The 27,765-nt window shown below is 41.8% G+C and overlaps 1 protein-coding gene across 1 annotated transcript in view; it reads left to right on the top strand.

Moving 5' to 3' along the window:
• The first annotated feature begins 3,460 nt into the window (after positions 1-3,460).
• The window catches only part of ABLIM1 (actin binding LIM protein 1), a 208,641-nt gene continuing 184,336 nt past the window's right edge, over positions 3,461-27,765 (top strand). The window contains exon 1 of the mRNA XM_080403375.1: positions 3,461-5,885. Within this exon, the coding sequence (XP_080259501.1) occupies positions 5,873-5,885 (13 nt within the window). The 5' untranslated portion in view covers positions 3,461-5,872. The remainder of the gene's footprint in view (positions 5,886-27,765) is intronic.

The raw sequence follows: 27,765 nt of genomic DNA, 5'->3' as shown, positions 1-27,765 counted from the left end.
CACCTGGACACTGAGCCGTTGACCACTACCCTCTGCATGTGACCATCCAACCAGTTCCTCATCCACCAAACATTCCATCCATCAAATCCATCTCTCTCCAATTTAGAGAGAAGGATGTTGTGGGGGCCTGTGTCAAAGGCCTTACAGAAGACCAGATAGTTGATATCCATAGCTCTTCCCTTGGCCACTGATGCCACTCATCATAGAAAGCCACTAGGTTGGTCAGGCAGGACTTGTCCTCAGTGAGGCCATACTGGCTGTCTTGAACCATATCCCTGTCCGCGTGCCTAAGCACAGCTTCTAGGAGGATCTGTTCCATGATCTTCCCAGGCACAGAGAGGAGGCCGACAGCTTGGTAGTTCCCAGGGTCCTCCTTTCTACCCTTTTTACAAATGAGTGAAATGTTTCCCTTTTTCCAGTCACCAGGGACTTCACTTGACTGCCATGAGTTTTCAAGTATTGTGGAGAGTGGCTTGGCAACTACCTCAGCCAGTTCCCTCAGGATTCTGAGGTACATCTCATCAGGTCCCATATACTTACGTATTCAGAGCTTAGTCATGGTACATACTTCATATGTGAGCCTGTGAGAACCTGGTGCAAAACCTGATTAAACTTCTGACTTTTTGTTGGGTTCTTCCTGATAAGGATGCACACATAGGGGTGGGTGATGCTGAAGTTCTGCAGCAGTAAATGCTGGCCAATGTTCAGCTGATCTTTCCAAACCTGACTCTTAGAAATGAATTTGTCATTTTGGCCCTTGTGTCCTAAGTTCCCACAGGTACATTAGCTGTTTTGATGCAAAAGCAATATAGACAAGATATTAACAGGCTTATTTGGGGGCTTTTCCTTAGCTGCCAGGATTACCGATATTTCTTGGTTGTATAAAGTCTATAACATTTATGTGATAACAAGATTTTACATAATCCATGTAAAAAGTTTTGAGTTCTTGAGTCCAGTAGTCAGTACTGACTTAGGATAACATAGGTTCAATATTATATTTTTTGCCACATAAGTATATATACCACAGACAATATGAAGGGTTGAATAACATGCAGAGTATTAAGAACACTGGTTCTATACAATGGAAAAATAAGAAAGATGGCTTTGGGATTTGTCTCACTCGGGGAACTTTCTTATTTGATTTTTTTTCTTTTTTCTTTTTTTTTTTTGTTTGATGGTTAAGTCTCTTTGTATATGTGGGATATTTTTGGGGGAAAAAAACTTCAGTAAAGCTTTTTTATTAATATTTGCTGTGAGTAATTTGGAGCTCAATTCTCCTTTGAAAGACATAAATGGGATTTTTTTCTCAAAAGAGATTAGCGGCAGCTGCCCTTGAAGCTCGCTGAAATCAGTGAAAGGCCATGTATTGATGTCAATATGCTGTCCCTTACTGACTAATTGCAGGTTCTAGTAAGAGTCTTATATTGAAACTAAGAGAGCTGTCTTGCTTTCATGTAATTCATGTCACAGACAACTATTTATTGTGACCTTATTAAAATTCTGATTAAATCATGTAATGCTGTAGATTTTTGTTCCTTTCTAGTATGACTGCTATAGGTCTGATTTCCCTAAGAAAGGAGCCAGTTATGTAGAGTTATGGTAGAATATGTGGTAAAAACTTGTAGAAAAATCCTAGTTTCCATCATTCTTCACCATCCCAATAACAATTCAGTGAATAATTCAGGACAGTTCTGGCCATCCTTGCCATTTTCCTTGCATACAGAAGTGGTTCACTGAAGCCTACTTCTGTAAGAATTTGTCTTTTGTTCAAAAAAAACCGCTTAACTTTTTTCATTGTCTGATTTCAAAAGGAAACATGCTGCATTGCGCCAAGATGGGTATATTCTGACTGATGAGTTATCTGCATCAGTCAAAGACATAATTCTGACTTCTACCTGCTTTTTCATCCATGCTAAGTCATTCTCCCCTGATTTTCATGAAAAAAAATTATTTCCATACAACTCACGGGATTTTACTTATTTTGAAAACTATTATCCTCTTTTTGTATGTGGCAAACTGGTTCAAAAATGATGAGGGACAAACAATGATATTATGAACCTCACTTTCCCAAGAATCCATGCTAAGAATACAAATGGTGTATTTATTCTTTTTGGGAAGTTGAGGAGAGGGTAGAGAGAACGGCAGGGTCTGTAGACTGGTACCAGCAAATTGTTGGAAAGTCAAAGCACAAAACTTGCAGTGATGTGTTACACATATATAGCATATTACAAAGATGGTATGGTGTCTGATGTTAGGTGTCCGAGTCTTGGTTCAAAAGCTGAAAAGCAAAGGGAGAAATTCTCACCCATGTTGCTCTGCAGATCATGAGTGGGGGCAGTGTATTGGCTGTAAAAGTTCAGTAATGATTAATGTTTTAACTTTTCAAACTTACAGGTCAGCTGAACATTATGATTCTTTTAAGAATTTTCTGTTTGTTTGAACCCAGTTTGCTTAATGGAAGGAAAACTGAATTATCTTCTATATATTCACACAGTGGCTACGTGACAGTGAGATGTGCTGCACGGAGAATACAGTCCAATATCTAGGATACTTTTCTTTGAAGATCCAGGTTCTGGTCTTTGTTCTGGCATAGATTTTCTTTGTGACCCTGGACAACATACATAGCTCCTCAAAGGCACTTAGGTATCTGAAAATACCAATAGGGGATTTGAAAACACCTATTGTTTGGTAAAATATATTAATCTGTTTGGGCATCTCTAAAAAAAATCCCGAGGTGCCTGTTTGCATCTCTTAAAGCCCAAATGCCTTTAAAAAATGTTGACCTTAGTGGATCTTTTGACACTAACTTGAGTTAGAAGCCTAGGCTGTCTGTACTAGGCTACTAGTACATAGGAGAATGTAGGAGGTAGAATCCTGCTTCCCAGCTGACTGATTCAGAAGCCTCAGGTAGATGCCTGAAATAAAACAATGTCAATCAGTGCTCCTTAATGGACTTCTAAAGTAGTCAGGAAATGGCTCAGTCAATCAAACAGCCTAACAGCTTGCTGCTGCTCAAAAGGATCATCTCTCTTCCCTCTAATGGTTCTTCCTCACCCCTTCCTGGCTGTGCAGTTCTGCACTCGCCTTCTGTCAGCTCCAGTGTTTATCTGAGTCTTTGGTTTCTTTCTCTATCCTCCTGTATGCTTACCTGGCAGAAAACTAACCCAGTGCAAGAAAGTGGGCACTTCTTTGCTAATTAATGAGCTAAAGCAGTTCCTTGAGGATCAAACCAGTGGTGATGGTGTTGCAAAGAGGGAAGCAGGAGCAGGTCGAATGAGAGAATAGGGAGCATGTAGGAGAGTAGGTGAGCACGCCTTGCAGAAGCAGCAATGAACTCTTGGACTGTCTTGTCCATCTTCTCTGACTCAACATCACTTAGATAAGCACCTGAGATCTTAATCTGTAAGATAGTAATAATGGTGTCTCACTTCTCTGTACCTCCCCTTCCCACTCTCTTCAGCTTCCTTCTACATTCCCTAGATATTGGCAGGATCTGAGACAGATGGATCTGAGGCAGCAACTACAGGAGCAGATTCAACTGCACACATGCAGACTGCCTGACTGATACTAGTGGCTGATGAAGATGTGCCCTCCAGAGCTGGTAACTGTTGAGTTCCCACTGCAGCTTTTCCTCTTCATTTTAATTTCTCTTCTTAAATCCTAATTGCTACAAAACTTGTAGGGATGTAGAACTCTTTCTGAGTTATACCTTTTAATCCACTTGAAGTGAAATTCTCCATATCCAGATCTGAAAATTTGGATGGACAGACAGGAAAATAAAACTCAATCAGCCTCAATTCCTCTGGAAACCCAGATAAAAAGCTCTTTTTAATAAATCAGTGCTGTATCTGATCCATTTTAGGATACTCTTACCAACATGTCTGTTGAATTTCTCTGCCTTAGAAACTGTGTTCTATAGAAACCCAAGTTACAAATACCTTTCCCTTCCTACTTCCTAGCAGTATAAAGAAAGGAAGTTCTTCATTAAAAAGCTAATTTCTGCATGTTCCTGAACCTTCTTTTTAAAGCCATCTATTAAAGTTTCACACAGGAGAACCCTTGATAGTGGTAGTCAGAAACTCACTGAAGGAAGTGCATAGGAAATGACTCAATTAAAAATACAAAATGCTGCCATGCTACATTGACTGAGGCTCTTTTGGACAAGAAGGAAAATTTGAGTTGTTTGCAAGTGGAAACTTCTACTCATTTCAGAAAAGACTGGGAAAGGAACTGTTTTACAAGTGGATGTCAGATCACCAGCTAAGGGTAATGCCACAGGAGTCTGGAAGGAGAAAACCACCTTGTGATTTGTTTCATTCCTGCTGCAGGATATAAAAACATTTGCAGTGGGCAAGAAAACAGAATGACATAAGGAATATGATTGAGCTGAAGTGTGGGGGACACTGGGGTTTGCCACATGGCAAATATTGCTGGATATGACTCAAAAGTCATTGCTGCATGTGAGCACAAACACAAATTCAGACAAACAGATGTGCCAATTCATATTTTGTGTATGTATCACCCAATGAGAAGGCATGTGCGTGCTGTCCATTCTGCTGCTGCATGCTTTCTTCTTACGTGCACGCCCTGCCTGCTCAGTTGGCATGGTGGGGAAGGTGAGCCGCATAACCATGCTGCCGGTTGGTCTGGTAGCGCAGAATGCTGGCTAGGCTGCACTTTGAAACAGCACTGGGAACACGTGATACATCAGTTACTAGCACCCATCTCTGCTCTGTGGACACGGTGTGATACAGTCTCTGCCACCTCTCGTTTACAAAGATTTTGGTAATTGGTTGTTTTGATGGGAAAATTGTGTAGGCTTCTTGCTAGTATGAAGATATATAGTGTATGGCAGAGCAAGGCGGAGGAGTGTGATTCAGCCTTTCCTGTCGTTTAGTTAGCGTGCTGGCTCCCCACTGAACATCACAGATTGGGCTTTCTGTTTCTTAGTTCATAGTTGCCCATTCTGAAATTGATGAGCCTGCTCTGATGTTTTCATTTCATTATTCTGCTGTGGTCTTCCAACCTGTTATTCTTGACAAACTAGATCATTGTTTGGCTTGACTCTTGCCAGTATCTAATAAACCGGTGGCATAGGGGTTTGCTTTTTCATGTGGCTTGGGAGTGTTTGGCTTGCTTAGGCTGGAGGCTCGGGTGCCCCGCGAAGGGGTGGCCACTGGACCTTCAGCTTCTTCTTCAGGACTCCCAACTCTCTCTTGAGGACCCTCAGCTCGTTCTTCGGGGCTTTGCAGTGGGCTGCTTGCTGCTTTCATTAAGGTGCCAGGAGAAAGCCAAGTACTCTTGCCTGTATGTCAGCACCAGGGCTGTTTGGCAGACAACATTGCTGTCATTTTCCTGTCTATTTACTACTTACACGCAGATGTGCAGGTGCACAGTCGCTGTTCGGTGGGTGAATTTCAAGTTGCGCCACAGACTTCAGCCGTGAACGAGCCGAACCGCGGCCGAACGGCGCTGCCGGCGGTTCTAGCAGCGGACCCGTCACCCCGGCGCTTCTCCCAGCGCTGCGTTGGCAGCCGCGCCGAGGCCGCGGGGCCGGTGTCGCCCCGCACGCCCAGCGTGTGGCACATCCCCGCCGGCGGCGCCGCGCCCCGCCGGTACCGGCCGCAGCCACGGCCGCCGGCAGCCGCGGCCCCTCCGCCGCCCCCCCCGCCCCCGCACAGGCGCACACTCGCGCACACGCACCGCAGGGCGGCCCCCGGCGCCGCCCCGCACCGCGGCGGGCAGGCAGCGAGGGAGCGCGGCGGCGGCGCGGACCCGCCCGGCCCGGCCCGGCCCAGCGCCGCCGCCCCCCGCATCGGCCGCCGCGGGCCGTGCGCCGCCGCAGCTCCGCGGCCCCTCGCCCGCCCGAGCCATGTCTGCCAGAGGTGGGTCCGGGGCTGCGCCGCGGCCCCTCAGCGACCGGGGCGCGGGCGGAGGAGCCGCGCTTGACCTTGCGCGCCTGGCCGCGCTGCGGCGCCCCGCCGGCTGCGCTGGGGCGGAGGGTGCGCGGGCGGTGTGGGAGCAGGGGGAGGCGAGGGGATGCCCACCGCCCGGTCCCGTTTCGCAGCCGGGCGGTGGAAGGGGCTCCGGAGCGGGCTGCAGCAGCGCTCGGCGCAGCCATCTCCGGGGCCGGGCGCCCCGCCGCACCTGCCGGGCGAGGCGCGGTCACCCCGCGTCGCCTCGCCGGGGGCGGCTGTGGCAGCGCGGGGGGCGCCGCGGTTCGGCGCGTTTGACACGGTACGGGCGTGTGTGCGCGCAGAGAAAGGAATATGGTGGCCGGGGGGCTCTGGGGTCCGGACTCGGGGGTTGTCCGTGCGCGGGCAGTGTTAGCTGGTCCGCACCGGTGTGTCCACTGGGCGCTGGCGAGGCAGGCTGGCGTGGCCTGGCGCTCGAAAAGCAGGTGCTCCGGGTGAGGGGGGGTGGTACCGCCAGGCCGTACCTCTGGTGGGCATTTGCATCTGGCTTGAAATTAACATTTAGAAGTTTTACTTGAGCTGCACATTTGTTTCGGTCATAGCCTGAACTCGGATAGCCTTTGTCCTTCGCGTGCATTTCTGCACAGACTCTGACCGTGGGTTTGGTGATTCTGGGCTGGGGACGAGCCGACCAGGCTCACTGACTGCAGATCCTGGCTTGTTCCAGTCTCCTGCTTCCAGTATGAGAAACTGATGCAGGTGTGGCCCAAAGGCTGGTGCTTCAGGGGTGTTTTTTTTTTTTGTTTGTTTGTTTTTTTTTTTTTTTATTACAGTTAGTACCAGTTCAAGGTCTGGAGGCACAAAGTTAAGCATTTTCTGTCCATTGTCATAACAAAGCAGAAATATTTGTAAGCATCTCCTGAAGAGAGAAAATTATCTGCAGGATAATGACAAGTAAAAACACTCCCCAGTTATCTGCAAATTGAAAAAATACTTTGTCAAAATTATGTATTACAAATTAACAAATGCCAGAATGTAGGGATACATCTTATTTGTTCATCCCTTTATTTCTTTGTATCTTCATGTCTTAAATACTGCTCAGCATGGATCAGCTCTTTCATTTGCTTGGATTCCTGTTGACATCCGAGTGAACTCCATGTACATGGAAGGCATCATGTGACCACTGAAAGGTTGTCAGCATTTTGTGGTTAGGACCGTATTTCTAAAGCACCGCACCCATTTTAGATATAAATAATAAATGGTGTTAGAGCAGTGTATTTCTTCGTGGCGCAGTAGAATTCTTGCTTTAGGAAGAAATGGACTGTATTGGTCTCCAAAGAATCCATTTCTGGAAGAACACTTAACTATATTAGCATCAGTACTGTGCTAAGGCTGCATTAGTACCTGTGAGGAAAACCCAGCAAAGCTTTGGAACATGGATTAGATTTGCTGTCTTCAAAGGGGTGTCTGGATTTGAGGAAGTGACAGAAAAACTTTGCAATTTCAGCTCTGCTGATGACTCCCCAAAAGTGGACCGTACAGAACAGGGAGCCATAGAACATTTCCAATGGCCATATTCCTTTTTCCTCCCCCCACCATCCCTCTTTCCTATTCATCTGCACAACACATGATGTTTGATGCCTGCTTGATTCTGCTGGAGAGCTGCCTGGAGAAGAAGGGTGAATTCTTTCTCAGCCTCTCCCATGCCGTCTATTTTTTTTCAGAGTAATTAATTGGGGGTGTGTGGTGGTGTCCATAGGACTTTAAAGAAGTAATGAATAAGATTCGTAAAATAAAGATTAAGTTGTTAATTTCTATCAATATCTGCTTTTCAATCTGAACAAATGAAATTAGTTGGAAAACAAGTGTGTCTGTGCGAGTAGTTATTCAGTAGCAACCAAAGGCTGTTTGTGTGTAAAGCAGTATAGACCATTGTTATTATTAAGCATTTTAAACGCTACTGCTGTTAAAATCTTACATATGAACTTATTTCTACGCACTTACATGGTATGATGGGTCTTAATGAGGTTACTCATGAGAATGTAGGTCAAGAAGTGAGTCTTTAATGAATTAGGGCTTTGTTTAAATATCAGATAGGGACCCTTTGCTTCATGAAGGTACATTGCCTCATACATATGCAGTCTCATTAAAACCACTGTATCATTAGGATCTGCATGCTCAGCGAATATTGGTTGTTAATATTTTATGTTTTGTTAGCTGTCCAGAAGGTGATCATTGTTATTCTGAAGGCATCAGACACTTGGAGCTGTCTCCTTGTTGATTATATACACCAAACGTAACAAGAATAGCAAAAGAGTTAAACATTCACCTGTGCCATTTTTATTGCTAAATTGCAGAAGATATGCAAGGGTTAGTAAAGGACATCACAAAATTAGCATATTCAATCTGTGCAGTTCTCTATTCATCTCTTTTGCTCCAGGAGGCAGCATGGTCTAGTGAGCTGACTGCAACAGATGACAGAAGAAACTCCTGAAATCCAGCAGTACCTCTGTACTTTTGGACAATTCCTTTTAACCCTTCTACTCTAGTTCCCTGTTGTTATTTAACCAAAACTATCCATACAATCACTGACATTATGACGGATTAAGTCATAACATAAAGCATAACTAATAACAGAACTTCTTGTAATTTTGCCTTAAATAGAACTCTGGATGAAGAGTTTTATGTTTCCCTACTTTTACAATGGAAATAATGGTAGCTAACTTTTTCAGAGGGGTTGCTGTGAAGACTAGTGGCTCACTTGTGCTTTAGGATGAATTTGCTGAAATTTTCCTTTATTTTCTTCCACCTTTCACAGACTAGGTTGTTGGAGTCCTTCACACCTGTCCCTCACCTCTCACGGTTATGAAAATGTAAGGTCTTTAATATTCTTCTGCTGCTTTCCTCACAGTACAGCGCTCTAGCAGATGTTTTGACCAAATGCCAGATGAAGCAGCACAGACAAGCGTTCCCAGAAGCTTGAACAAATAATCATTTTGGAAATCTGGTGATTGAACAGGGAGATGAAATGAACTTTGAAAATCCCTTTTCACTTCCCTGTCAAGTTGGAGGCACTCTCGCAACCTGCTCTGCAGCCTGTTGGGATCGGTGGAGAGCTGCCATTGATGGGCTTTTCAGTTTTGCAGTTGGCAAAAGGCTTCATATTCTACTTCGTGCTGTTGTTAAGTAGTTGCTGTTAGGACTCATACATGACTGAAGTTGGGTGTTGAAGCAAGCCCTATAGATTGTTGCTTACCTAAGGGCTTGTTTGCAAAGAGCTGTAAATTCTCTGGATGAAAGACATTTTTCTAAAGCCAAGTATAACTGTGACCTACTTGTGCATGTTATCTTAAACTGCTTAAAAACTGTCAAAAGTACTTGTTATCATGAAGTTGTAAGTTAATGGAAAAATGGCTATTTTTAACTACTATAAACTTTGGTTAAGCTAGAGCAAACAGGCATAAAGCATAATGTTTGGTATGGTCAAATACAAAGATTTTTGCTAATATTTTTTTTCCTAAATGTTGAAAGAATTAGCATGAGCTGTATTTAGTCCAGTAGGCAACTACTTCAGGAAAATGAAGGCAGGTAAAATAGGAGGTTTATAAAATAGTGGTGTCTTTTCAGCCTCTTTTGTGCCATAAAAAAATTAATGAATTTTGACAGAAGCCAGTGTTAAAGAAATACTGTTGGTGTCTCATATTAACAGGTTGTACTGTGCCACTCTGATGCTGCAGATTGTGGGTATTGATAATTGCATTTTTTAGCCTACTCAGTAGTCGGGTTGTTAAGCTTAAGATTTTATTTTATACCACAATCCTTGTCTTTTCCTATTTGATTTTCTAACAAATGCAGATCAAACATTTCAGACAAATAAATCATCGTAACAGTGCTGTGAGGGAGGTTTTGTGTGCCATTTTACAGGTGAGGCAGGAACTGAAATGATTTTTTTCTCTTCTCCGAGTCTCAGAGCCAGGTCAGAACAGGAGATTTTCTGCCTTCTGGGCCTCTTCTCAGGCTCCTTGTTTGTTCTTACGCAAGTTGAAAATAGATTTCTAACATAAAATGATAAACTTCCCCTCATTATGTTTTACTCTGGTAACAGTTCTTTCTTCATCCACACTACACACATCACTTGATTGATCTGTCTCACAGATGTTAACTTTTGTGTGAAGAAACCAACAATTTTCCAATGAGAAATTTACATACTAAATCTTGAGTTCCTCTATATTCCGCCAATAACCTTTATTTTTCTTTTCCAAATCCTTTATTCCTCCTTGGGTAGCTATGGATATGGCTGCTGTTGCTGGCAGCAGTGACTTTGATTGAGGTCTATGCTGACTGGTTTAAAAACGAGCTGCTGTGAGCTTCTGGTCAACATTTTATTATGGCCTGTGATTTTCACAGTGATATTGCTCATATCTGAAGGAGCCGGCCACTTAAAGGATGGCCATATTGTCTGCCATGTCCTTTCTGAAACCAACTGCTGTTTTTTTGTCTACTTGCTGTCAAGAGGTATTTCTTTCAGGTGTGTAATAGCATCCCTAATTTGTGGTGTGAGTAGTACATGGCTGTAGTGAAATGCTCTCAGGCTGAGCAACCTGGAGAGTGGGGCAGTGTGAGCTGGCTGGACATTTCCTTAATTTTAGAAGTGGACAAATTTAGCATGTTCACAGTAGTTAATTATTGCAGCTTCAAAAGCTTGCAGTCCTAGCAATTTCCACCATTTTCCGTGGTATAATGCTTCATAGCCCGAAGGAGCACGTTCTTGGCAGGGTTCGGTGCTCTGCAGCATAACCCGAGACAGAGCTGTGTGTGCAGTCATGCCGACACAGCTGTTTCCCACTTTGAATACCTATGCAGTGCAGAATTTGGAACTGGCTCTGAAGGTTTTTCTCTCCCCAGCTTTTGTCCTGGATTTCTGCTGTACTGATTTCATACTGTTATTTAATCCTATCTGTACTTTCTATTTCTTCCAAATACGTGTAATGACGTATGTTTTTTTTTCTAGTTACTCGGTTTAGGGTTTGAACCTCAATTTAATGGCTTAAGTAGCTCAGGATCAGCACCTGGATTGTCACTGCAAGCTGTCCTTGTCTGTACATGAGAACCAGTACCAGCAGATGAATCTTTAGGCCTGGTAGAGTTTTTGTTTTGGTGGGGAAGAGTATTTTACTGAGGTATCTGACTTAAATAGTAGTATCTCTTTTAAGCTGCTCCTTTTTTAAGTTTTGCTTCTTTGGCCCATCTTTTTTTTCCCTCAACAAAGCTTAGTCTGTGCTGTTTAACTTTTACGGATTAATGAAAATTAGTCCTGAATGCATGGAAAAAATTGCATAGACTAAAGACAACAACAAGAGGAAACTGGGACAATGAGGTAGAATCTATTTTAGATGCATGGCTTTGAAAGGAATTGCACAGAAGGAAAATAAGCATCAGCTTATGGATGGAAAAGCCAGCAAAATTGCTTTTAGTTAAGAACACCAGAACTTTGTGTTTTGCAGCCTCTGAAAACAGTTTTTTGGAGTTTGGGGTTTTTTCCTTTTTCTTTTAATAGGTTTGAATTTAGTGTTTGGATTATTTTTAATCTAACCTGTTAGTAACGGAAGATGAAAACCACACAAGGCTAGTTCTTGGGGCTGGTATAATATTTCTTAGTTTTGCAGGGTAAAGGCAGAAACGTGCAGTAGAAAGAAGACTCTGGTCTCTGAGACCAGCAAGTAGTCCCTAATTTTTCTATCGCTTACTGTTTAGGCTACAATATAATTAGATGTTTCTCTTTTTTAAAATCCAAAGAAAACTCCTAGACATCATATGTCTCAATAGCAGAGAAAAAGTGAAGAGACACACTTTTTTTTTTTTTATGCTTAGCCCTTATTGTGGGATGTTTACAGAAATAACTTCATTATTAGAAGTTCAAATCCAAATAAGAGTCCCAATCCTGTAAACATTATTGTGTATTACTTTTGGTATTTTTACCAGTCCCTTCTGTTCTGTGGGGAAATCCTTAATTTGTAAAAAAAGTTGGACCAGACAGGCTTCAGCAAGGCACACCTGTGATGGAGTGGTCTTGTGTTTCCCTTTTCCTGTTTGTAAGCCAGAATTAGCGCTTTAGTAAGTCAGTTTGTTCCATGTAAACCATGAAATATGGCCACATCCATAATGCAATGCCTGCTGTTTACATGCACTCATTTGAGTTAGACTTGAGCTCAGTGTGGTGCTGGTTGGTTGTGCAGAGCTTTAGCGAGTACCTGTCTGTTGCAGCACTCTCAAAACTAGCCAGCTGCAACAAGGTCTTTTACCATCATATACCAGGTTAACTTCGATAAGCAGTTCCTGCACCTTGCCCTGGCACAGCCACCAGTCCCCCACGAGGTCTCAAAGGTCCATCTACTGTTTGTGCTGTTTCTTCATACTCTTCAGGCTAGTCCCTTTGCTGCCTTCTCCTTGTCCTTCCTCATCCAGGGCACACTCCCTCTCCTCCTTTTGCTTTTTCCAGGTCTCTCTTCATTGGATGCTCCTTTTACATACCCCTTAGAGCTATTTAACTACTTGTTAACAGAACCAGCCACAGCTGCACCTTATCCACATCAGCCAACCCACCGCCCCTGAAGCCAGCCCACAGCTGTGTATTATCAATGCTAATTAACCCAGCTTCATTCCTCCACGCCTGAGTACCTGCCCTTTTTGTTGTGTGGGTCTTGCAGCCTGTGTTGACTTGTGTGCTGTTGCGAGGAGTTTGTTGTGGCCAGTCTTACGTAGCCTTGGAGTTACATGTCCATGGTTGGAAAAGCCTGCGTGAACTTCACATTTGTTGAAAACTATTAATCTGTTCATCTGAGCTCTACGTTTTGAAGTGGAAGGAGGATCTGTATCATCAGCATAAGAAAGACTGATGCGTAAAAAAGTACGATGAACCAGAGTGCTTTGTGGCACCAGTATGCCCTCTGCCGCCAGAGATGAGGTGCTGGGGTTCTGCTGTGCTGGTAGGGTCATGGTGGGAGAGACAACAGGAGAGAGGCTTGTTCTGTGCAGCTGTGACTGAGGGGCACTCTGGATGGAAGCATGGAATAGGAAGGATCCAGAAGACAGTGTTCTCAAAGGTGAGGCAAAAGGTACTTCTTTCCCCTTGTGATATGTGCATTTTCAGCTTAAAGGGTGGTGCAAGAAAATTAGTCCAAGCCAGCAAATTGGAGAGGCTCTGATTCCCTGAAGCCTTTAGACCTGTGCTTAGCTCTGCAGCATGCTGAAAGGTGCAGTACAGTGTTCACTGATGAAGCCAACAATGTCCTCTTTTATTTCATGCTCATAGACTTTTTTTTTTTTCTTGGTAACTTACTGGCATAGCACTTAGCAGTGATTCTTTTGGAGACAGGTCAGAGCAGCGTGTGGTCTTATTACAGTGGACTTTACAAGGGTGGCATGATAAGAAGTTCTGGTTTACTGCTTGCTTACTAATAAAGATATTTTATTCTGTTTCTGGAATGGCAAAAGAGGTCATGTACTGGCTTAAAGATGCATACATTTTCATCCAAACTGCAAAGCTCAAACAGTTTCTGTACCATTTTTTTTTTAGTACTTATCATTCCTTTTGCTGTACCTGGAACCTCAACTTCATAATTTCTAATGTGTTCTCATTTTAACTACTGCTTCCTCTAGTGTAAGTCTTGTATGAGTAAGGACTCTGGGATTTCATTCAATGAAAGGATTCTGCTTTAATTACTGTTATTATAGAGCTGATTTTGTTTCCATCGCATCAGGCTCGTATGAGGCATCTTTGATCAACAAAGTCAGCAAAACGGCTGTTCAAATTACAGTTTCCTTTTAACTAGTGATGAAAGCTTTCAGTTTATTTTTGGCATTAGTAAGTCTGGGAGACAACCAGGTTAGATAAGAGCTGAAAGCTCGTTAATGATAAAGGAACATAGCTAAGGGAGTGTGGTAACAGCTCTGAAAAAGATGTGCCTGCTCTAACTCTGTGACCCTATGTACAGAAAACGCAAACAGTTTCTGCCAAAGTCCTGGCTTTCCCTGGTGTCCTTGGTTGCCACTTCTGTTACTCAACATCTGTGGAAGAGCTGACTTCAATAAAGACTGTGTAAGGTAAATGAATTTCATAGAATTAGTGTGTAAAATAAGATATGGATTTAGCACTTGCTGTCTCACTGAAGATAATAGTAAATACCTTGTTCAGTGGAACAGGAATATAGTTGAGCCTATGGTCAATAGAAAACATGGAAATCACTGGTTTTCTCAGAATGAAAACTGAAAGGAGAAAAAACTTTTTTTCTTGAATGAAAGCACACCTGAGTGAAGTACAGATCTTAGCACCTTTATAATTGGAGGTGGTTGCAAAGGGAATTGTGCTGATTATTATCCATGAAGTGATATTTTATGCCTATTAATGAAAGCCAACATAACACAAGTATACTAATTTTCGGTGCTAGGGACTTTCTTTATTCCAGTCAGAAGGGTGTGTACATGCATGAACAGGCTGTGCCGAGGTGTGTGTGAATGTCTCCGTTCCAGAAAAGGAAATCTGGAGAGGTCTTGCATGGTTTATAATGAGTAGAGCTGTAAGACCTATTACCTTTCACTGGAATTGTGCCCAGTTTTATTTTTTTAATCTTAGCTTCACTTGTTTTCATGACTATCCTCTGCATATGAATGTAGGTACACAAGACAGGATTTGAATGTTTCTATGGCCTTCTGCTACTGTTGTAATTTTCTCTTTTATTGTCCTAGTAAGCCAATAAAACAATTAAATGATAATCAGACAATCCACTAAAAACCTGTGGCATATGAAAATAAGAACAAAATTTACTGCAAGAGACAATATTGCTATATAATAATGTGGTTATCCAAAACTGTTTATTCTGCTTCATGAGCTGGAGGTAATCCCAAAATTATCCAGTCCAGACTTTGATCTAAGGAAGAATAATAAAACTTTGATCATTGTTGAATTGGCACTGCTATAAAAAGCCAATGTCATATTTCTCTCTTAGTAACACTAGCTAAATCCAAAATAACAGATAAAAGAATTTGATGATTGCAGCTTAGGGATGATTTCTGACTTGACCTGAAGTAATCTCTGTCCAGAAATGTCTATAAATATTTTTTCTATTTTCTGTGGCCAGATGTTTTGATATTTGAGATAAATGTTTTTTGTGTACTTAGCTGTGCAATGCACATTTGGAGTCCAGTGTTTCAGAGAAAGAGGCTCTGGTTAACTGGTTATGTTCATACATAATATGATTAATTCTCAGTAAAATTCTGATGCCATTATCTTGCTTTCTGTCTTTCTGAAAATGTAATTTACAATTTAAAGATTTTAAATGGCTAATGTCTATGACTGTGTTATATAGTTGCCGTGGTGATACCATGTTTCTTTCCACGCTTGCAACTATTTTCCTACACCTTTGACTAGGAAAGCACTGCTGGTGATGTTCTTCCTTAAGAGCTGCAGCTGGACAGTGGCAATTTTTTCTAGCTTTAATATTATGAAGCTTAAAGGAGAATTAAAAGAAGAAAAGAATCCAACCTTTTTTTCATCATAAATTGGGATTTTTGAAAATTCCGAAACTGTATGGGTCAACAGAGCTCACTGACTAGTAAAGCTTCTTTGGTACTTTTGAATTTCTATCCATAATACATCCACTAAAGAAAATGGCTGAAAACTTTGACTGAAATGGCTGTTGATTTTAGGATCTTTAATGCATTTTGTATTTCTAGATATAACATGACCTTAGTGCTTAGGTAATGCAGGAGGTTTTCAAATCTGTGTGGCAGGAATGTTGAGAGGCTCATGTAATGTTTGGTACAGAGTTTCAGGAGTGAGGTGCCATGAAAGAGCTACATCTTGTTCTTCCTTCTGCCAGGGTGACACGGCACTGTTCATTAGGCTTGTACTGTACCATCTGTGGTGGTGCACAAGTTCAGCAGGGCAAGAGTCAACCATTGCCTTCTTTTGCTTTGAGTTTTCCTGCTGTCTCGCTCCCTGCTTGATGCATATAATCTGCAGATCTAACGTTTTCTTTAATAGCACTGCTCTTGTGTTTTGGGCAGTAAAGCCTATTGAGTTACACATGTACAGAATCTAGGTTTGGGAGATTTTGTGACTTTTTGCAGTAGCAATTTTCCCCTCTTGTCCTCTGGTGACAGCATGTGTGGATGCTGGCAGTTCTCATTTTTCCTTCCTGCAAGGCACACAGGCCAAGCAGACCAGTGCTATAAGATGCACTTTATTCTATGTCCATTGTTGCCACTCCATATTTATCAAAAGCAAAAAAGCTGTGTGCCTGAAGGGGGATTAAGAATCCTACCATCTTGCTATTTATGATGCTCAGGAGTTATTTTTAGTAAAGGTTGTTGGCGCTGCTGCCCAAGGGAATGGCTGAGAGAGGGTAGGTCAGGAGGCAGCCAGCTGAAACCAAGTGCTATGGCTGGAATTGCAGGGAAGAGGTAACCCCAGCAAAGATCCCTTTGGTGGTTGTGTGCGTGTGCATGAATGTGTGTGTATACACATAAACAGATTCGGAGTCTATGTATAGAAAATAACTAAAGAAACTATAATCACTTGTGCTCACTGCAGGTATTTGAATGAGGGGAGGAGATTAATTCTTGCTCTGTTCCACACAATTCCTCTTCTTGGAAGATTGTCAGTTACATGGAATGGTTTTTATAAGATAGTCAATTTCCATAGCTGAACCATCCCTCCAAATGTACAGATCCAGGAAGTTCTGTACGTTGCTAATACAGATTATGACTCAGTTTTCTAAGGAAGCAAGGTCGAGATTGAGCCTTGTTCTGCCCTGGTTATATTTGCTTCCTACACTTCCCTCTGGAGACTGAGAAGTCACGAGAGCAGTGGGTGAAGGAGGCAGTGAGTAAGAGCTGCAGAGAGTAGAAGAGGAATAGAATAGAAGGGTACCTGAGAACCGTGAGCATTTAAAGCAGAGCGAGGAAAGAGAGTGTGCATGGAAATCCTTCTTCCAGCTGGTACAGAGGCAGAACTGACACAGACCAGAACTGGCCCTGAACCTAAAAAAGATTAAAAGATACGGGAGTAGAGAACATTTAGAGAGTTACAGGAAGGAGTTACAAGCATTCTGATTTAAAAAGCTTTTTGTTTTTATTTCTTTGTTTTGTGGACACCCAAAGTGGGCTAGCAGTCAGTCAAAGGGAGTATGTGCTGGTGCAACTGTCCTTACAATTGCTGCAAATACTTCTGTGGTTTTCTGAAGAGAGCAGAGGGAAGTACTGGTTTGTAATCGCCTGAGGAAAAACTCCTAGCTGCCTGAAACCTCTGAATGCTTCACAGACTGATCTAGGCTGGTGCTCTGCCAGATCCTATTTTTAAGCAATTAGGTTTCTCTCTCAACTTTATGAAGTTATGCTTCTCTAGCAATATCACAAAAGCATAAGGCCTGGAAAGGGAGGGGGGAGCACGTGTGCAAGCAGATGACTTTTGAGGGGAAAAATATAAAACTAAGCTTGGTGCCATGTTTTCATGTTTGTGTAGCAAAGAGCTCATCCTCAGTGCGACTGAACAGCTCCAGCACTGGTGTGTTTCCATCCTGCTGAATTACACAGTCTGTGTTGCTCCTTAAAAGCAGAATCTGCAGTTTTCCTTGAATACATAGTTAATTCTTTTCTACTAATTCTGTCTTTGCACTGGGAGTTGATGTTTCAAACAGAAGTATTAAGAGATTTCCTGGAGCAATTGGGAAACCCCATCAGCTGGGGCATGTAAAGAAACTAGAAAGCACAATGCCAACAGAAGTCCTGTGTTAACGCACTGGGAATGGATTAATTACGAGATCAGCTGCGATGTCCTTTTGATTTCTGACATGTCTAAAGAGCCCCACAGATGCAGCCAGAACTGATCAAAAGTTTTTTCAGGAATATAAAAAGTAGTTTTTCTATTTTCATTTACATGAAGTGTATTTTGTAATCAGGAAGACAGAAAGAATAACTGGAAGAGAAAATAAAACTGCTGCTGCCAAAACACTAGTAATACTATTAACAGTTCCAAACTTAACCGTTTTAGTCACAGTATATCTTCCTTCATGCTAGCAGGAAAGCTTAGTTTACTCAGTGTGTTCTCATTTTCTGAATTCCAGCAATAAATATTATATCAAAAGTGTGGCCAATGGATCACAGAAGAGTTAGTAAAGCATGATGTTTTGACACCAATATGGGAGTTTTCAAGTGTTGCTCCATTTAAAATGCTGTTAGTATACCTGCTCAGAATTTCTTTCAAGTGTGGACTTCTTAGTAAAGTGTTCCTTGATGTTTCTTCCCCAGACTGTATTCCAGAAACAGTACTCATCATGGACTGAAATTGTTCTTGACTACTGTTAAGTTTTATTTTCTGCCCTACCCTCCTTAATTTCTGTAATGCAAAATAACTCAGTAGGTAATCTTTAATTCAGCTTTTCATTCTGTCCAACATTATTTACTGCTAATATTTACGGGTTCTGTAAGCATGCTACTCTTAATATTAATAGTGTGTCTTGGGAGTGCAAATGCTTAGCATCAAATTCATTTTCCACTAGGAACTGGATGTTAAAAGCCTTTCTAAAATGGTTATTTCCCTGCTTTATATGTCTTGAAAATGTCAGGCAGTGCTGTTGGCTACACCTGAGCATAGTATTCTGCAGTATCAGAAGGTAAGACAGATAAAACAATTTGATCTTTCCTGAGTGTTTCAAAAAACATTCAGCATGCCTTTTATTTTTCGGATCTATTTCTTGCATGATTGACTGTTTCGAAACTGCGGTGCCTGCTTTATAGGTAAAGTATATATTGACAAAAAATCGTTTGGTAGTGGAGCTCTTGGAACACAAGCTGTACTCACTTGGCTTGTGTAAATCTAGAATAACTGTGGAGGCCGGGAGAATAATTACAGATGTGTGGAATCCTCTAGTTAGAGAGATGAGTTGGTCAGATTTTTGGTCATCATGTGAAGTAGAGGAAAACACTGAGCAGAGGAATGGTTGTAGAGACAGTTCATCCTGTCCCGAGACGGAGAGGCACAGAGCTCTTTAAAGTCCCTTTCACTGTTAGAATTTTGTAACTTACAGGGTTCTGTGCTATGGGACATACGGGTTTATTCAGCTGTGTTCAGTCAGAAGCCCTATTTTGGAGTCTTTCTTTAAAATGAGGTTTTTTTGCATGTTCATTAGTATATGAGAGCAGCACAGAGAGCCTCAACAATATATTGCTATTTAGAAATTTAGCTGATAATGAAGATAGTTATACTTTGGCATATATAAAAGAATGTTAATTGTATACAGTGGTTCGTAAGCTACATGAAGCTGAATAAGCATTTCTGCCCCCCTCCCATTTGTAAGTATGAAGGTAGGCATTGTGGTCGTTGGGGAATCATTTGTCCCAGCAGTTACAAGAGTACAGGTAAAATCTGTATTTCATCCACAATCTGCTTTATCTGATCTAGGACATGCTAGATTACATGCTATCCTAGAAGAAGGGTGTGAAAATTACTTTCAGCTGTTTCTAGAGTGTTATGATTGACGTCAGGTATATGTTAGTGCAGGGAAGAGATGTATAAAACTAGAAATTTATCCTACTGTTGATGAGTTCCAGTTCTGTTTAGTAATCAAAATATTGCTGTCCCTTCCTCCTTCTGGGCTAAACCCTGCACTGAACTGAGTAGCTCTGTTGAATTCACTTGCTGTCCTGGCAACCATGCTGGAAAACTGCTGGAAACTTGAGGAACTCTACAAATTGTAGATGCATGTGTGTCAATGGTTTTTTTCAGTTATTCATGATGAGCTGATGATGATCATGATTTCTGGGTTAGCTGAACAAACAGGCAAGTAGCATAGTTTTCTTTCTAGTCATGCCTTACCTTCTGTAAAGGAAGTGCAGTATCTGAACATAGTTATGATTTAGTTTTAATACCTCATTGGAATAGCTTGTGTGCCAGTAGGGGCATGGAAGTCTTACCCCTAATCCAGAGTATTGTGGTTTTCTGTCTTGGAGGACATAAACACTGTCAGCAGGTTGAAGAGAGCTGAGACATTGTTCAGTAACTAGGGGCAGAGATTTATTGTGTGTTTTTGTGACCTTTGCATCTTTTCATTACATTTTACAGGGTAAATACCTTGTAAAAGTGAGCTACAAAAGGGAAGACAGTGTGTTGAGTTATGTTTTCTGATGCTGAATTTATTCTCCCTCTTTGATTTCTCTACTTTTTCCTTTTTTTTTAAGCAGAGATTTGGCAATTGCTGTTTTTCAATTTATTTGACACTTGGCCATCTGGAGCCGAGCAGAGCTTTAGTCACACACGTTAGCTGTGTGAAGTGGAGCAATGTAGGATCTAGGGGCCAGATTCGACTCAAAAGCAAGCACAGTGGAATTAGCAAAGCTGTGTCAGGATTGGAGTGGGTCTTTCAGATGGCCGTTTGCTGTGCAGGTTACTGAGACATTTCACCTTCTTTTCCCAGCTCTGAGGGACCTTGGTGTGAAGATTCTTGGGATGCTTGGGGTAAATTTCTGGACAAGTAAATGGAAACCAGTCAGATAATTTCCGGTACTTCGTTTCTATCCAGGTTAAAACAAATAATAAATACTTCTCTCTTGGTAATGCTCTGTAGATCACTTGGGACCTGCTAACGGCCCAGAGCTAGTGCTTGCACAGCCTATACTTCTAGGCTGCGTTTAGGGTGCATCTTATTCCCTAGGTATCTCCCCAAGCCCTGCATTGCTGTAGCTTTGTGCCTCAGCTTTTCCAGAAGGGATGGCTCCAAAAGCAGAAGAGAGTGCATACAATGTTATTACGTGGTTGAATGATTTACTGCTGATTTGTGTGTTGGGTGTAACTGTGTACTGGCTGCAGGGGATGGTACTGGATTCAGTGGGCAAGTTCCCTTATGTAATAGTATCTTTTTTTTTCCTTGAAAATAAGGCTGTCAACACCCTTCTAGGCAAAAGTGTATATTCCACAAATTATTAGTGGGGAGGTTTCCTCCTCCCATGATGGTGAAGTCCAGCTTCCTTCTGGGTCTCATGAACAGTCCAGAACAGTTTTTTGTACCTCCTGTAACAAGGCAGCGATGGGCTTGTGTCTCCTGTCTGCTAACTTTAAAGAAGCTTGTATTCTTCTCCCTTTTAAGTTAGGAACCTGAACCCTTTGATTCCAATTCTGTGTCTCCATGTGAGGCAGAATATTCCTTTTGTGACACTTGCCCTCTACTTGTAAATTGTCACGGTTTCCTGAAGGCAGAGCCTAGTTAGGAGACTGGAAATGGTGCCATGTGCAGGAGTGTGACTGCATACCTGAACTTCAGCAACAGCAATGTAGGAATCAAAGCCTTCTGTTGCTCCTGTCTACTGATCAGGGGTGTGATTGTAACTTGCCACATGACATAACATCTTTAACTGAGATAGTTTGGGTAACAGTATGAGGGAAGTCACGGCGGCTTGAGTTTTAGGAAAGAACCTGTATGTTTTGGTGAATAGGCTGAGCTGAAATCCATTATCACTGTGAATTAATTGTTGTTAGTTCCCAAGCTTCATATGAGTTTGAGTATGGCTACTGCTGCTGTGGTTATGCTTTTGATGTGGTTTTAGGCAAGCCCCTGAAATTAATTTGTGAATTCCTCTATCCTTTTTGGTTGCATTCTTGCAAGTTTCTACTCAGTATGCTGCCCAGACTCTCATCAAGGTTTTCTCCCATGTGTGGCATAGCTGGGCAGAATGAAAACCAGCAGGATTATAAGCTGTATATAGCTTCAGGTGTTACCTTTATTTTGTCAACATGTAGTCTAGCTAGCACCTAATGTCTTCCTTGCTTCTTGGCCTTTGGTTTCTCTGCTGAAGACAGCAGCTCACAAACAGCTGTGTTGGTCCATTTTACAAGCCTTTGAGGATTAATGATTTTAATGCACAATACAGTAGAGGAACTTTGTTGAATCAATGCTCCCTCATTTGGTAATCAAGCTCTTTAATAATTAAAATAATTGCCAGTAGCGGTATTCTGCCTTTCCTGATGTGCAGAAGAGTAGCTCTAGACTTGACACAAGCGCATCTATTACTGTGCAGATGAGCTGAAAGCTGAGCCTAACCGCTGCTGTAATGTAAGGTCAGGAGCTGCAGAACTTCCTTTTCAGCTGCTCTGAGAAATCTTCAGGCAGGTTGTAGAAGCTGTTCTGCAGAGTCACCTCACCCGTGTTTACAAGATTTTCAGATTTGGTATAGAAGAAATGGTTAAGAAGCGCAAATTATGGGAGATGAAGAATCACATAGCCCACATACAGAATCGCTCAGTGAGAAAACATGCTTACACTTGTGCTAGTTTTAGTGAATTTCATCATACAAAGTATCTGGTTATCAGGCATTTCCTGAGACTTACATGCACCATCATAAATTTTATTGCCAGAAGACAGACTGGATGGTGGTAGATACCTTAAAAATCAGTCAACTGTGGAATGAAAATAATTTGAGACAGCAGTCATGGAACACATTTTGAGTCTGACCTCTCACCATCATAGCCATCAGCTGTCATCTCTAGGTTTGGTCTTTGAGTGCAAAGTGTCATGCCAGTCCAGTGAACAAAACTGCCTGCTGAGGATGTGGGACAAATGAGGTGGCTCAAGGCCTTGTCTGGCAACATTTACTCTCGTGTTCTAAACTCAGACTGGAGTTTGCAGGGTGAAGTGGCCTACATCACTAGATTTTGGGGATTTCATTTGAGAAGCATTTATTATTTAGTTCTGTCCACTTCCTAAGTGAGCCTGAATTTGTGGTTTGCTGAGCATGCTCGTAATTGAGAATAGTTGGGTCTTCATAGCAAGTCATTGTTAGTGTGTTTAACAAGATTCCAAGCACTGCAACTGGGAAGTTTTGTGTCTGTGCTACCGCTGATGTCATTCAGAGCTGACTGTAGTTCTGCTATGCTCCACTTACAAGCACAGGCTAACTCAGGCTTCCCTCAGTGCTGCAGCTTCTCCCCTACTCTGTGATCCAACACACCAAGGGTCAATGGTTAGCGTGATCTATGATGGCAGGTGCAGGTCGTGATATAGGAGAGGATATATAAGATGAGGCTGTTATGTCCAGGGGGGTTAGAAAGCACAGATGATAGCATAACCTAGTAATGCTCTGTTGTTCCTTCTCTGTCATCTAGTCCACTGTGCTAAGTATGTCTCCCGTTACCTAATCCATAGTGGTGCCGTCTCACTTGTGCAAGAAGAACGTTAATGATATTTGGAATAGGCTTAAGTAGGATTTAAATGTCATGCAGATGTGGGCTAATCCTTTCCACAGGGTTTTAGCAAGCTTTTTATGCAAACACGTAGTTAGCCTTTTTGCTCAAATGTAGATAGGTACAAAAATCAATGGTTTTGAATTATAAATGCAAGTTCTTTTAAATCTACTTGGTAGCCTAGGGAGTGTCACAGTATCTCTAGCACGCTGTCCTGAAAAGATATAACAAACATTTACCACAGCATTTTATGATACAAATGCATTTCTAGTTGTTATGTGGTTATAGGGAAAAAAGTTGGGTTTTTTATTTCTTTGAACAGTGTGAGTTAAAAGACAAAATCAAGTGTTCCAGCTTTACTGCTTTAAAAGAAAGTTTCAGTAGGAAAATCTCTGTAAATGTATTTTTGCTCTTACCCACCCAGTCCTAAATTGATATATCAGATGATCAACTTGGAGGAAAAAAAAGTACAGGATAACTTAGGACCAGAGGCTTGTATTGAGGCTACATTAGGGAGCAAAATAGAACAGGTTTAAAGCTGTGTTTGGATGACCTTCAAATCCCATCTGTGGATTTCTTTTTAGCTTCAAGTTTCAAATGTCAGCTGCTAGTAGATCATTGCACCAGAAACACTTAGGCAATAAAAGATCAAGGATGTCCTCTCTTTGCATTTGTTTTAGAGGGGAGAGAACTGTGTTGCCTCATTAGGAACTGCTGTCTGTGGGTAGACTGATGGCTCTCGGAGGAATTGGGAAATTCTGCACACTGGGTTGATGCATTAATCAAGGGTGAATAATGGGAATATCACCACTAGGTAAAACATAAACATTAAAAATCCACTATCTTAACATATTAAAACATGATCCTTTGGTCTGGTGTTTGGGTTTTATGCCATGAGGCATGAATATCCACGGCTAAGGGCTGTAAAGAGTGTGTGGAACATTAGAGAGTGGGGGAAGAAAGCCAAAACAATACTAGGGTATAGGTGAGTATATTTAGTCATCATTATGATCTCTTGCCTCCTTGAACTACAGAATTTGCCAACAAATCCAAAAGGCAGGCTCAAGGGAGAAATCATCTCTCATCGCCCAATTTAGCTGTGGGCTTTTCCTTCGTGCTTTCATTGCTTACATGGAAGAAATGGGGATAAAGGGGAAGTATAAGTGATGCACTGTTATTTTAGAAACAAAACCTTAGGTCAGAGGTTTCCATCAGCCAGGATGATGCCTGAGTCCAGTAAAAACATACTGAGCCTTAGCTGCCTCCAAGAGGCATTTGGCAGAACTGAAGGGTTGCTCAGAGAGCTAAGAAGCAGCTCTGAAGTGCTGTAAAGGCTTCAGGATCTTTAATTCTTATCACTGATGTCATTTAACACTAATTCCCACTGGAACTTCCTCTGTGTTAATTATGGTCCTGAGGATGATAACTTGGACAACGCAGCTGCATTGCTGTTGCATCAGTTAATTAATCATCCAGGCTGGATTGGAGAGATGTGTTTCTTTACTCTCATTATAAACAGCTGTAGAGAAATGGAAAGGTTTTGATGATTGAAAGTCCTTTTCCAGCTGTGTTACAGTGTGAGGGCTTGCAGGATCTTAATACTAGTGTGCAGTTCTCATAGGTTCATGTTTTCAAAGGCACAGTAGTGCGTTTTCCCCAAAAAGAAATACGAAACACATCAAGCTCTACAAAAGCAGATCATCTTAGACTCCTCAATACAGCTGTGAGAAAAAGCTTTATGAATGAAATTAATCCAGCTGTAATAACTTTTTAAAATAACTCACAGGTGAAGGAGACAGATCATATTAGCAATGAACTGAAGATACATTGGGGTGGCTTTCTTAGGCAAATGTAGAGAGATTATTTCTGGGGTGGCTTTGGGAATAGTTTGCGTGCTCTGGTGATGTTGATTTCGCTGTAGGGTTATTAGTCTTTCCTCAGTGTCACTCTCTGACCTGCTGCTTGAAGCAATGCAAACATCTGAAGAATGCAGCTCATAGGATTCCCTAGCAAAGCCTCAGCTGTCAGAACGTGGCCTTTGAAGCGACCTCTGTCAGTTCGCCCCTGCAATGATCTGACCATCTCTTTATCTGGTCCTGTTAATAGTAAGGAATATTTATGGAATGTCTTGTCTAAAGTGCAAGCTGTAGCACCTGAATGTTATTTCAGCTAAACTTTGAAGCTAATGAGCTGACATGTATTTACATTGCTGAACTGGGTCATTCTTTTGTGAAATTTGACTTGGAACGTGCTGGGGTACAGAAGTAACACTTTTCTAACACCATTATTTGGTTGTTCAGGCAGATAAAAGCCTCAAGCTGCTTTGTGTAATGTGCCTCACAGATCCTCATGTTAGCTTTTTCTAAGGCAAAAATAACTTCCCGAATGTCAATAGAGGTGAGAAATTATTATTTTAGAGCTTGTAAATTAAACTAACTGCACAGAAGACATTTTCTTTGTATGTGGTGACAGGAAATGGTGATAAATATGATGATATATTCATAGTGATAAAGATATCCTAGAATCTGTAACTATGTTCTTCCTAGTTTGTTAAATAACTGATATCTGTGGCATTCTTGTGGGGAGGGGAGGGCTGTGTTTTATAGTAGGGCACTGCAGAATTTGGTTTGCCTCCAGCGATTTTTCAGGACCAGGCTGTGGCTTAAGTAGTGGTCCGCATTGTCTTTCTTTGGAAGCACATCTGAGTCTGGAATGACCTTCCTGGTATTACCTGGGAAAACCTCTTGCAGTGCCCTGTGCTTGGAGTATTCCCCAAGATGTACTTAATCATGCTACAGATGACCTGCCTTTGTAGTGACAGAGTAAAATAAAAAATGACCTGACATCCTGCCTTGCAGGGTGCTGAGGTATCTGCTAGAAGGGCCCTGGTATCTGCTGTTGCAAAACCAGTAAGATTTGTAGGAGATCTGTATTAAGTTCAGGCTTCCAAAAAGATGTTATGGACAGCTGGTGCTGTGTTTCGGGAGCCTCTGGTAATCTGGGGCTAACTCAGGAATGATTCGTTTGCAGCTGTATTGCTTTAGATATGCCTTTCCTTTGAAACAGTAAGTGTAATTGCAGTGTTTAAGGTGGATGTGATCAAGGCCAAGGCATTAAAAATTAAAAAAATTACAGGTTTCCAAACCATTGTCCCTTCTTTGACACTAACCTCATCTATGAAGGCAGCGATTTTCTCAGTACTACCTTTTTTTGTTTGTTTGTTTGCATCCAGTTCAGGTCACACACAGTGAAATTGTACTTTACCACTGAAGTAAACCTGCCTACTCTTGGCTGCGCTCGTAGGGTCATAGGGATTTTGACAGTGATAGGTGAGAGAGCACTTGCCCAGCAGGTGAAGAGGCTGAAGATAACAGTGTGAAACTGCTGCACAGATTGCTTCCTTCGGAATGGTCAGGCCACCAGACCCTGCGGCTCGGTATGCTCCGTGGTGGTCCTTTTCCTGAGCACTGTGTGGAACCATCAGTCACAGCCAAAAGTGTGCTGCCAATCGTATCTTTATTCCTACAGTTGTTTTTTTTTTTTTCTTTCAGTTTCGTTTCCACTTGCTGTAGCCTAGTAGTGAGGACTGACCATAAAACACCTTTCCTTTTACTCCTTGGCTTAGTCTTTTATTGTAGGCTACTTTATGATGTGTTGTGATTCCTTGCGCTAAAGTCTGAAAATGTTAAGTTGCTGATTGGAGAAACAAACAGTTTTAGTCATGAGATTAACAATTACTGGCTTTTTTAAAGACGTGGATTTTGATTTTCAGAAATATACTTGCCATAAAAAGTTTGCCCTGTGCATTTAAGAATTCATTACAGAAAATTGGTGAGGGAATAATACTATTTTGCTAGTCTCACAGGGTTTCATTTTTGAGGAAGAGCAAACTTCTTTTGGAAAAGTGATTTAAAGTCATTTAAATCTGTTAAAACCATTTTTCCTCCCACTTTTAGAACTGTAGGGATTCCTTTTAACACTAGCTGTGTTGAGTTCATCTAAGATGAACATTTAGTTTGAGAAATACTTCTTCCTTTGAGGCAACTGACCCTGATACATTGACCCGACTAAGCACATGTAGATATGGCACTTAGGGACATGGTTTAGTGGTGGACTTGGCAGTGTTAGGTTAATGGCTGAATTCAATGATCTTCAAGGCTTTTTCCAACCTTAACCATTCTATGATTCAGTGACTAAGATGAAATTTACTGGGTCTGATCTGAACGATTGCTGAGGAATAAAAAGTGTCATTCATCCCAAAAGATATATGACAAGGCTGATGAATGTTTATATGTATTTTTTAATGGCAGTTGGAGAGAAAGCTTTGATGATTTAGTGTGGAGGAGATGCGTATCTTTTGGGCAGCTGCTGATATGATAAGGCGAATCTTGCTTTAAAAAACTGCTTTATATTATTTAGATTTGCACTGGGAATCCCAGCAAGGCTGGGGTGAATGATGGGCATTGTGCGAAGTACCATTTATACATGGGGAAAGATCCGTGCCTGCGAACTTGCTAATCCAAATAGACAGCAGAAACAGAGAAACGATTTGTAGCCTCTATTTATTTACTTATTAATAAAGCAAGCGATGTAAGGCTTTTTTAGTAATTTGGGCTCTGA

Source organism: Falco punctatus (genome assembly GCF_963210335.1).
Source record: "Falco punctatus genome assembly, chromosome: 9".
Lineage (NCBI taxonomy): Eukaryota > Metazoa > Chordata > Aves > Falconiformes > Falconidae > Falco > Falco punctatus.
The sequence above is the reverse complement of the archived record's forward strand: the minus strand, read 5'-3'. Positions and strand labels throughout refer to the sequence as shown.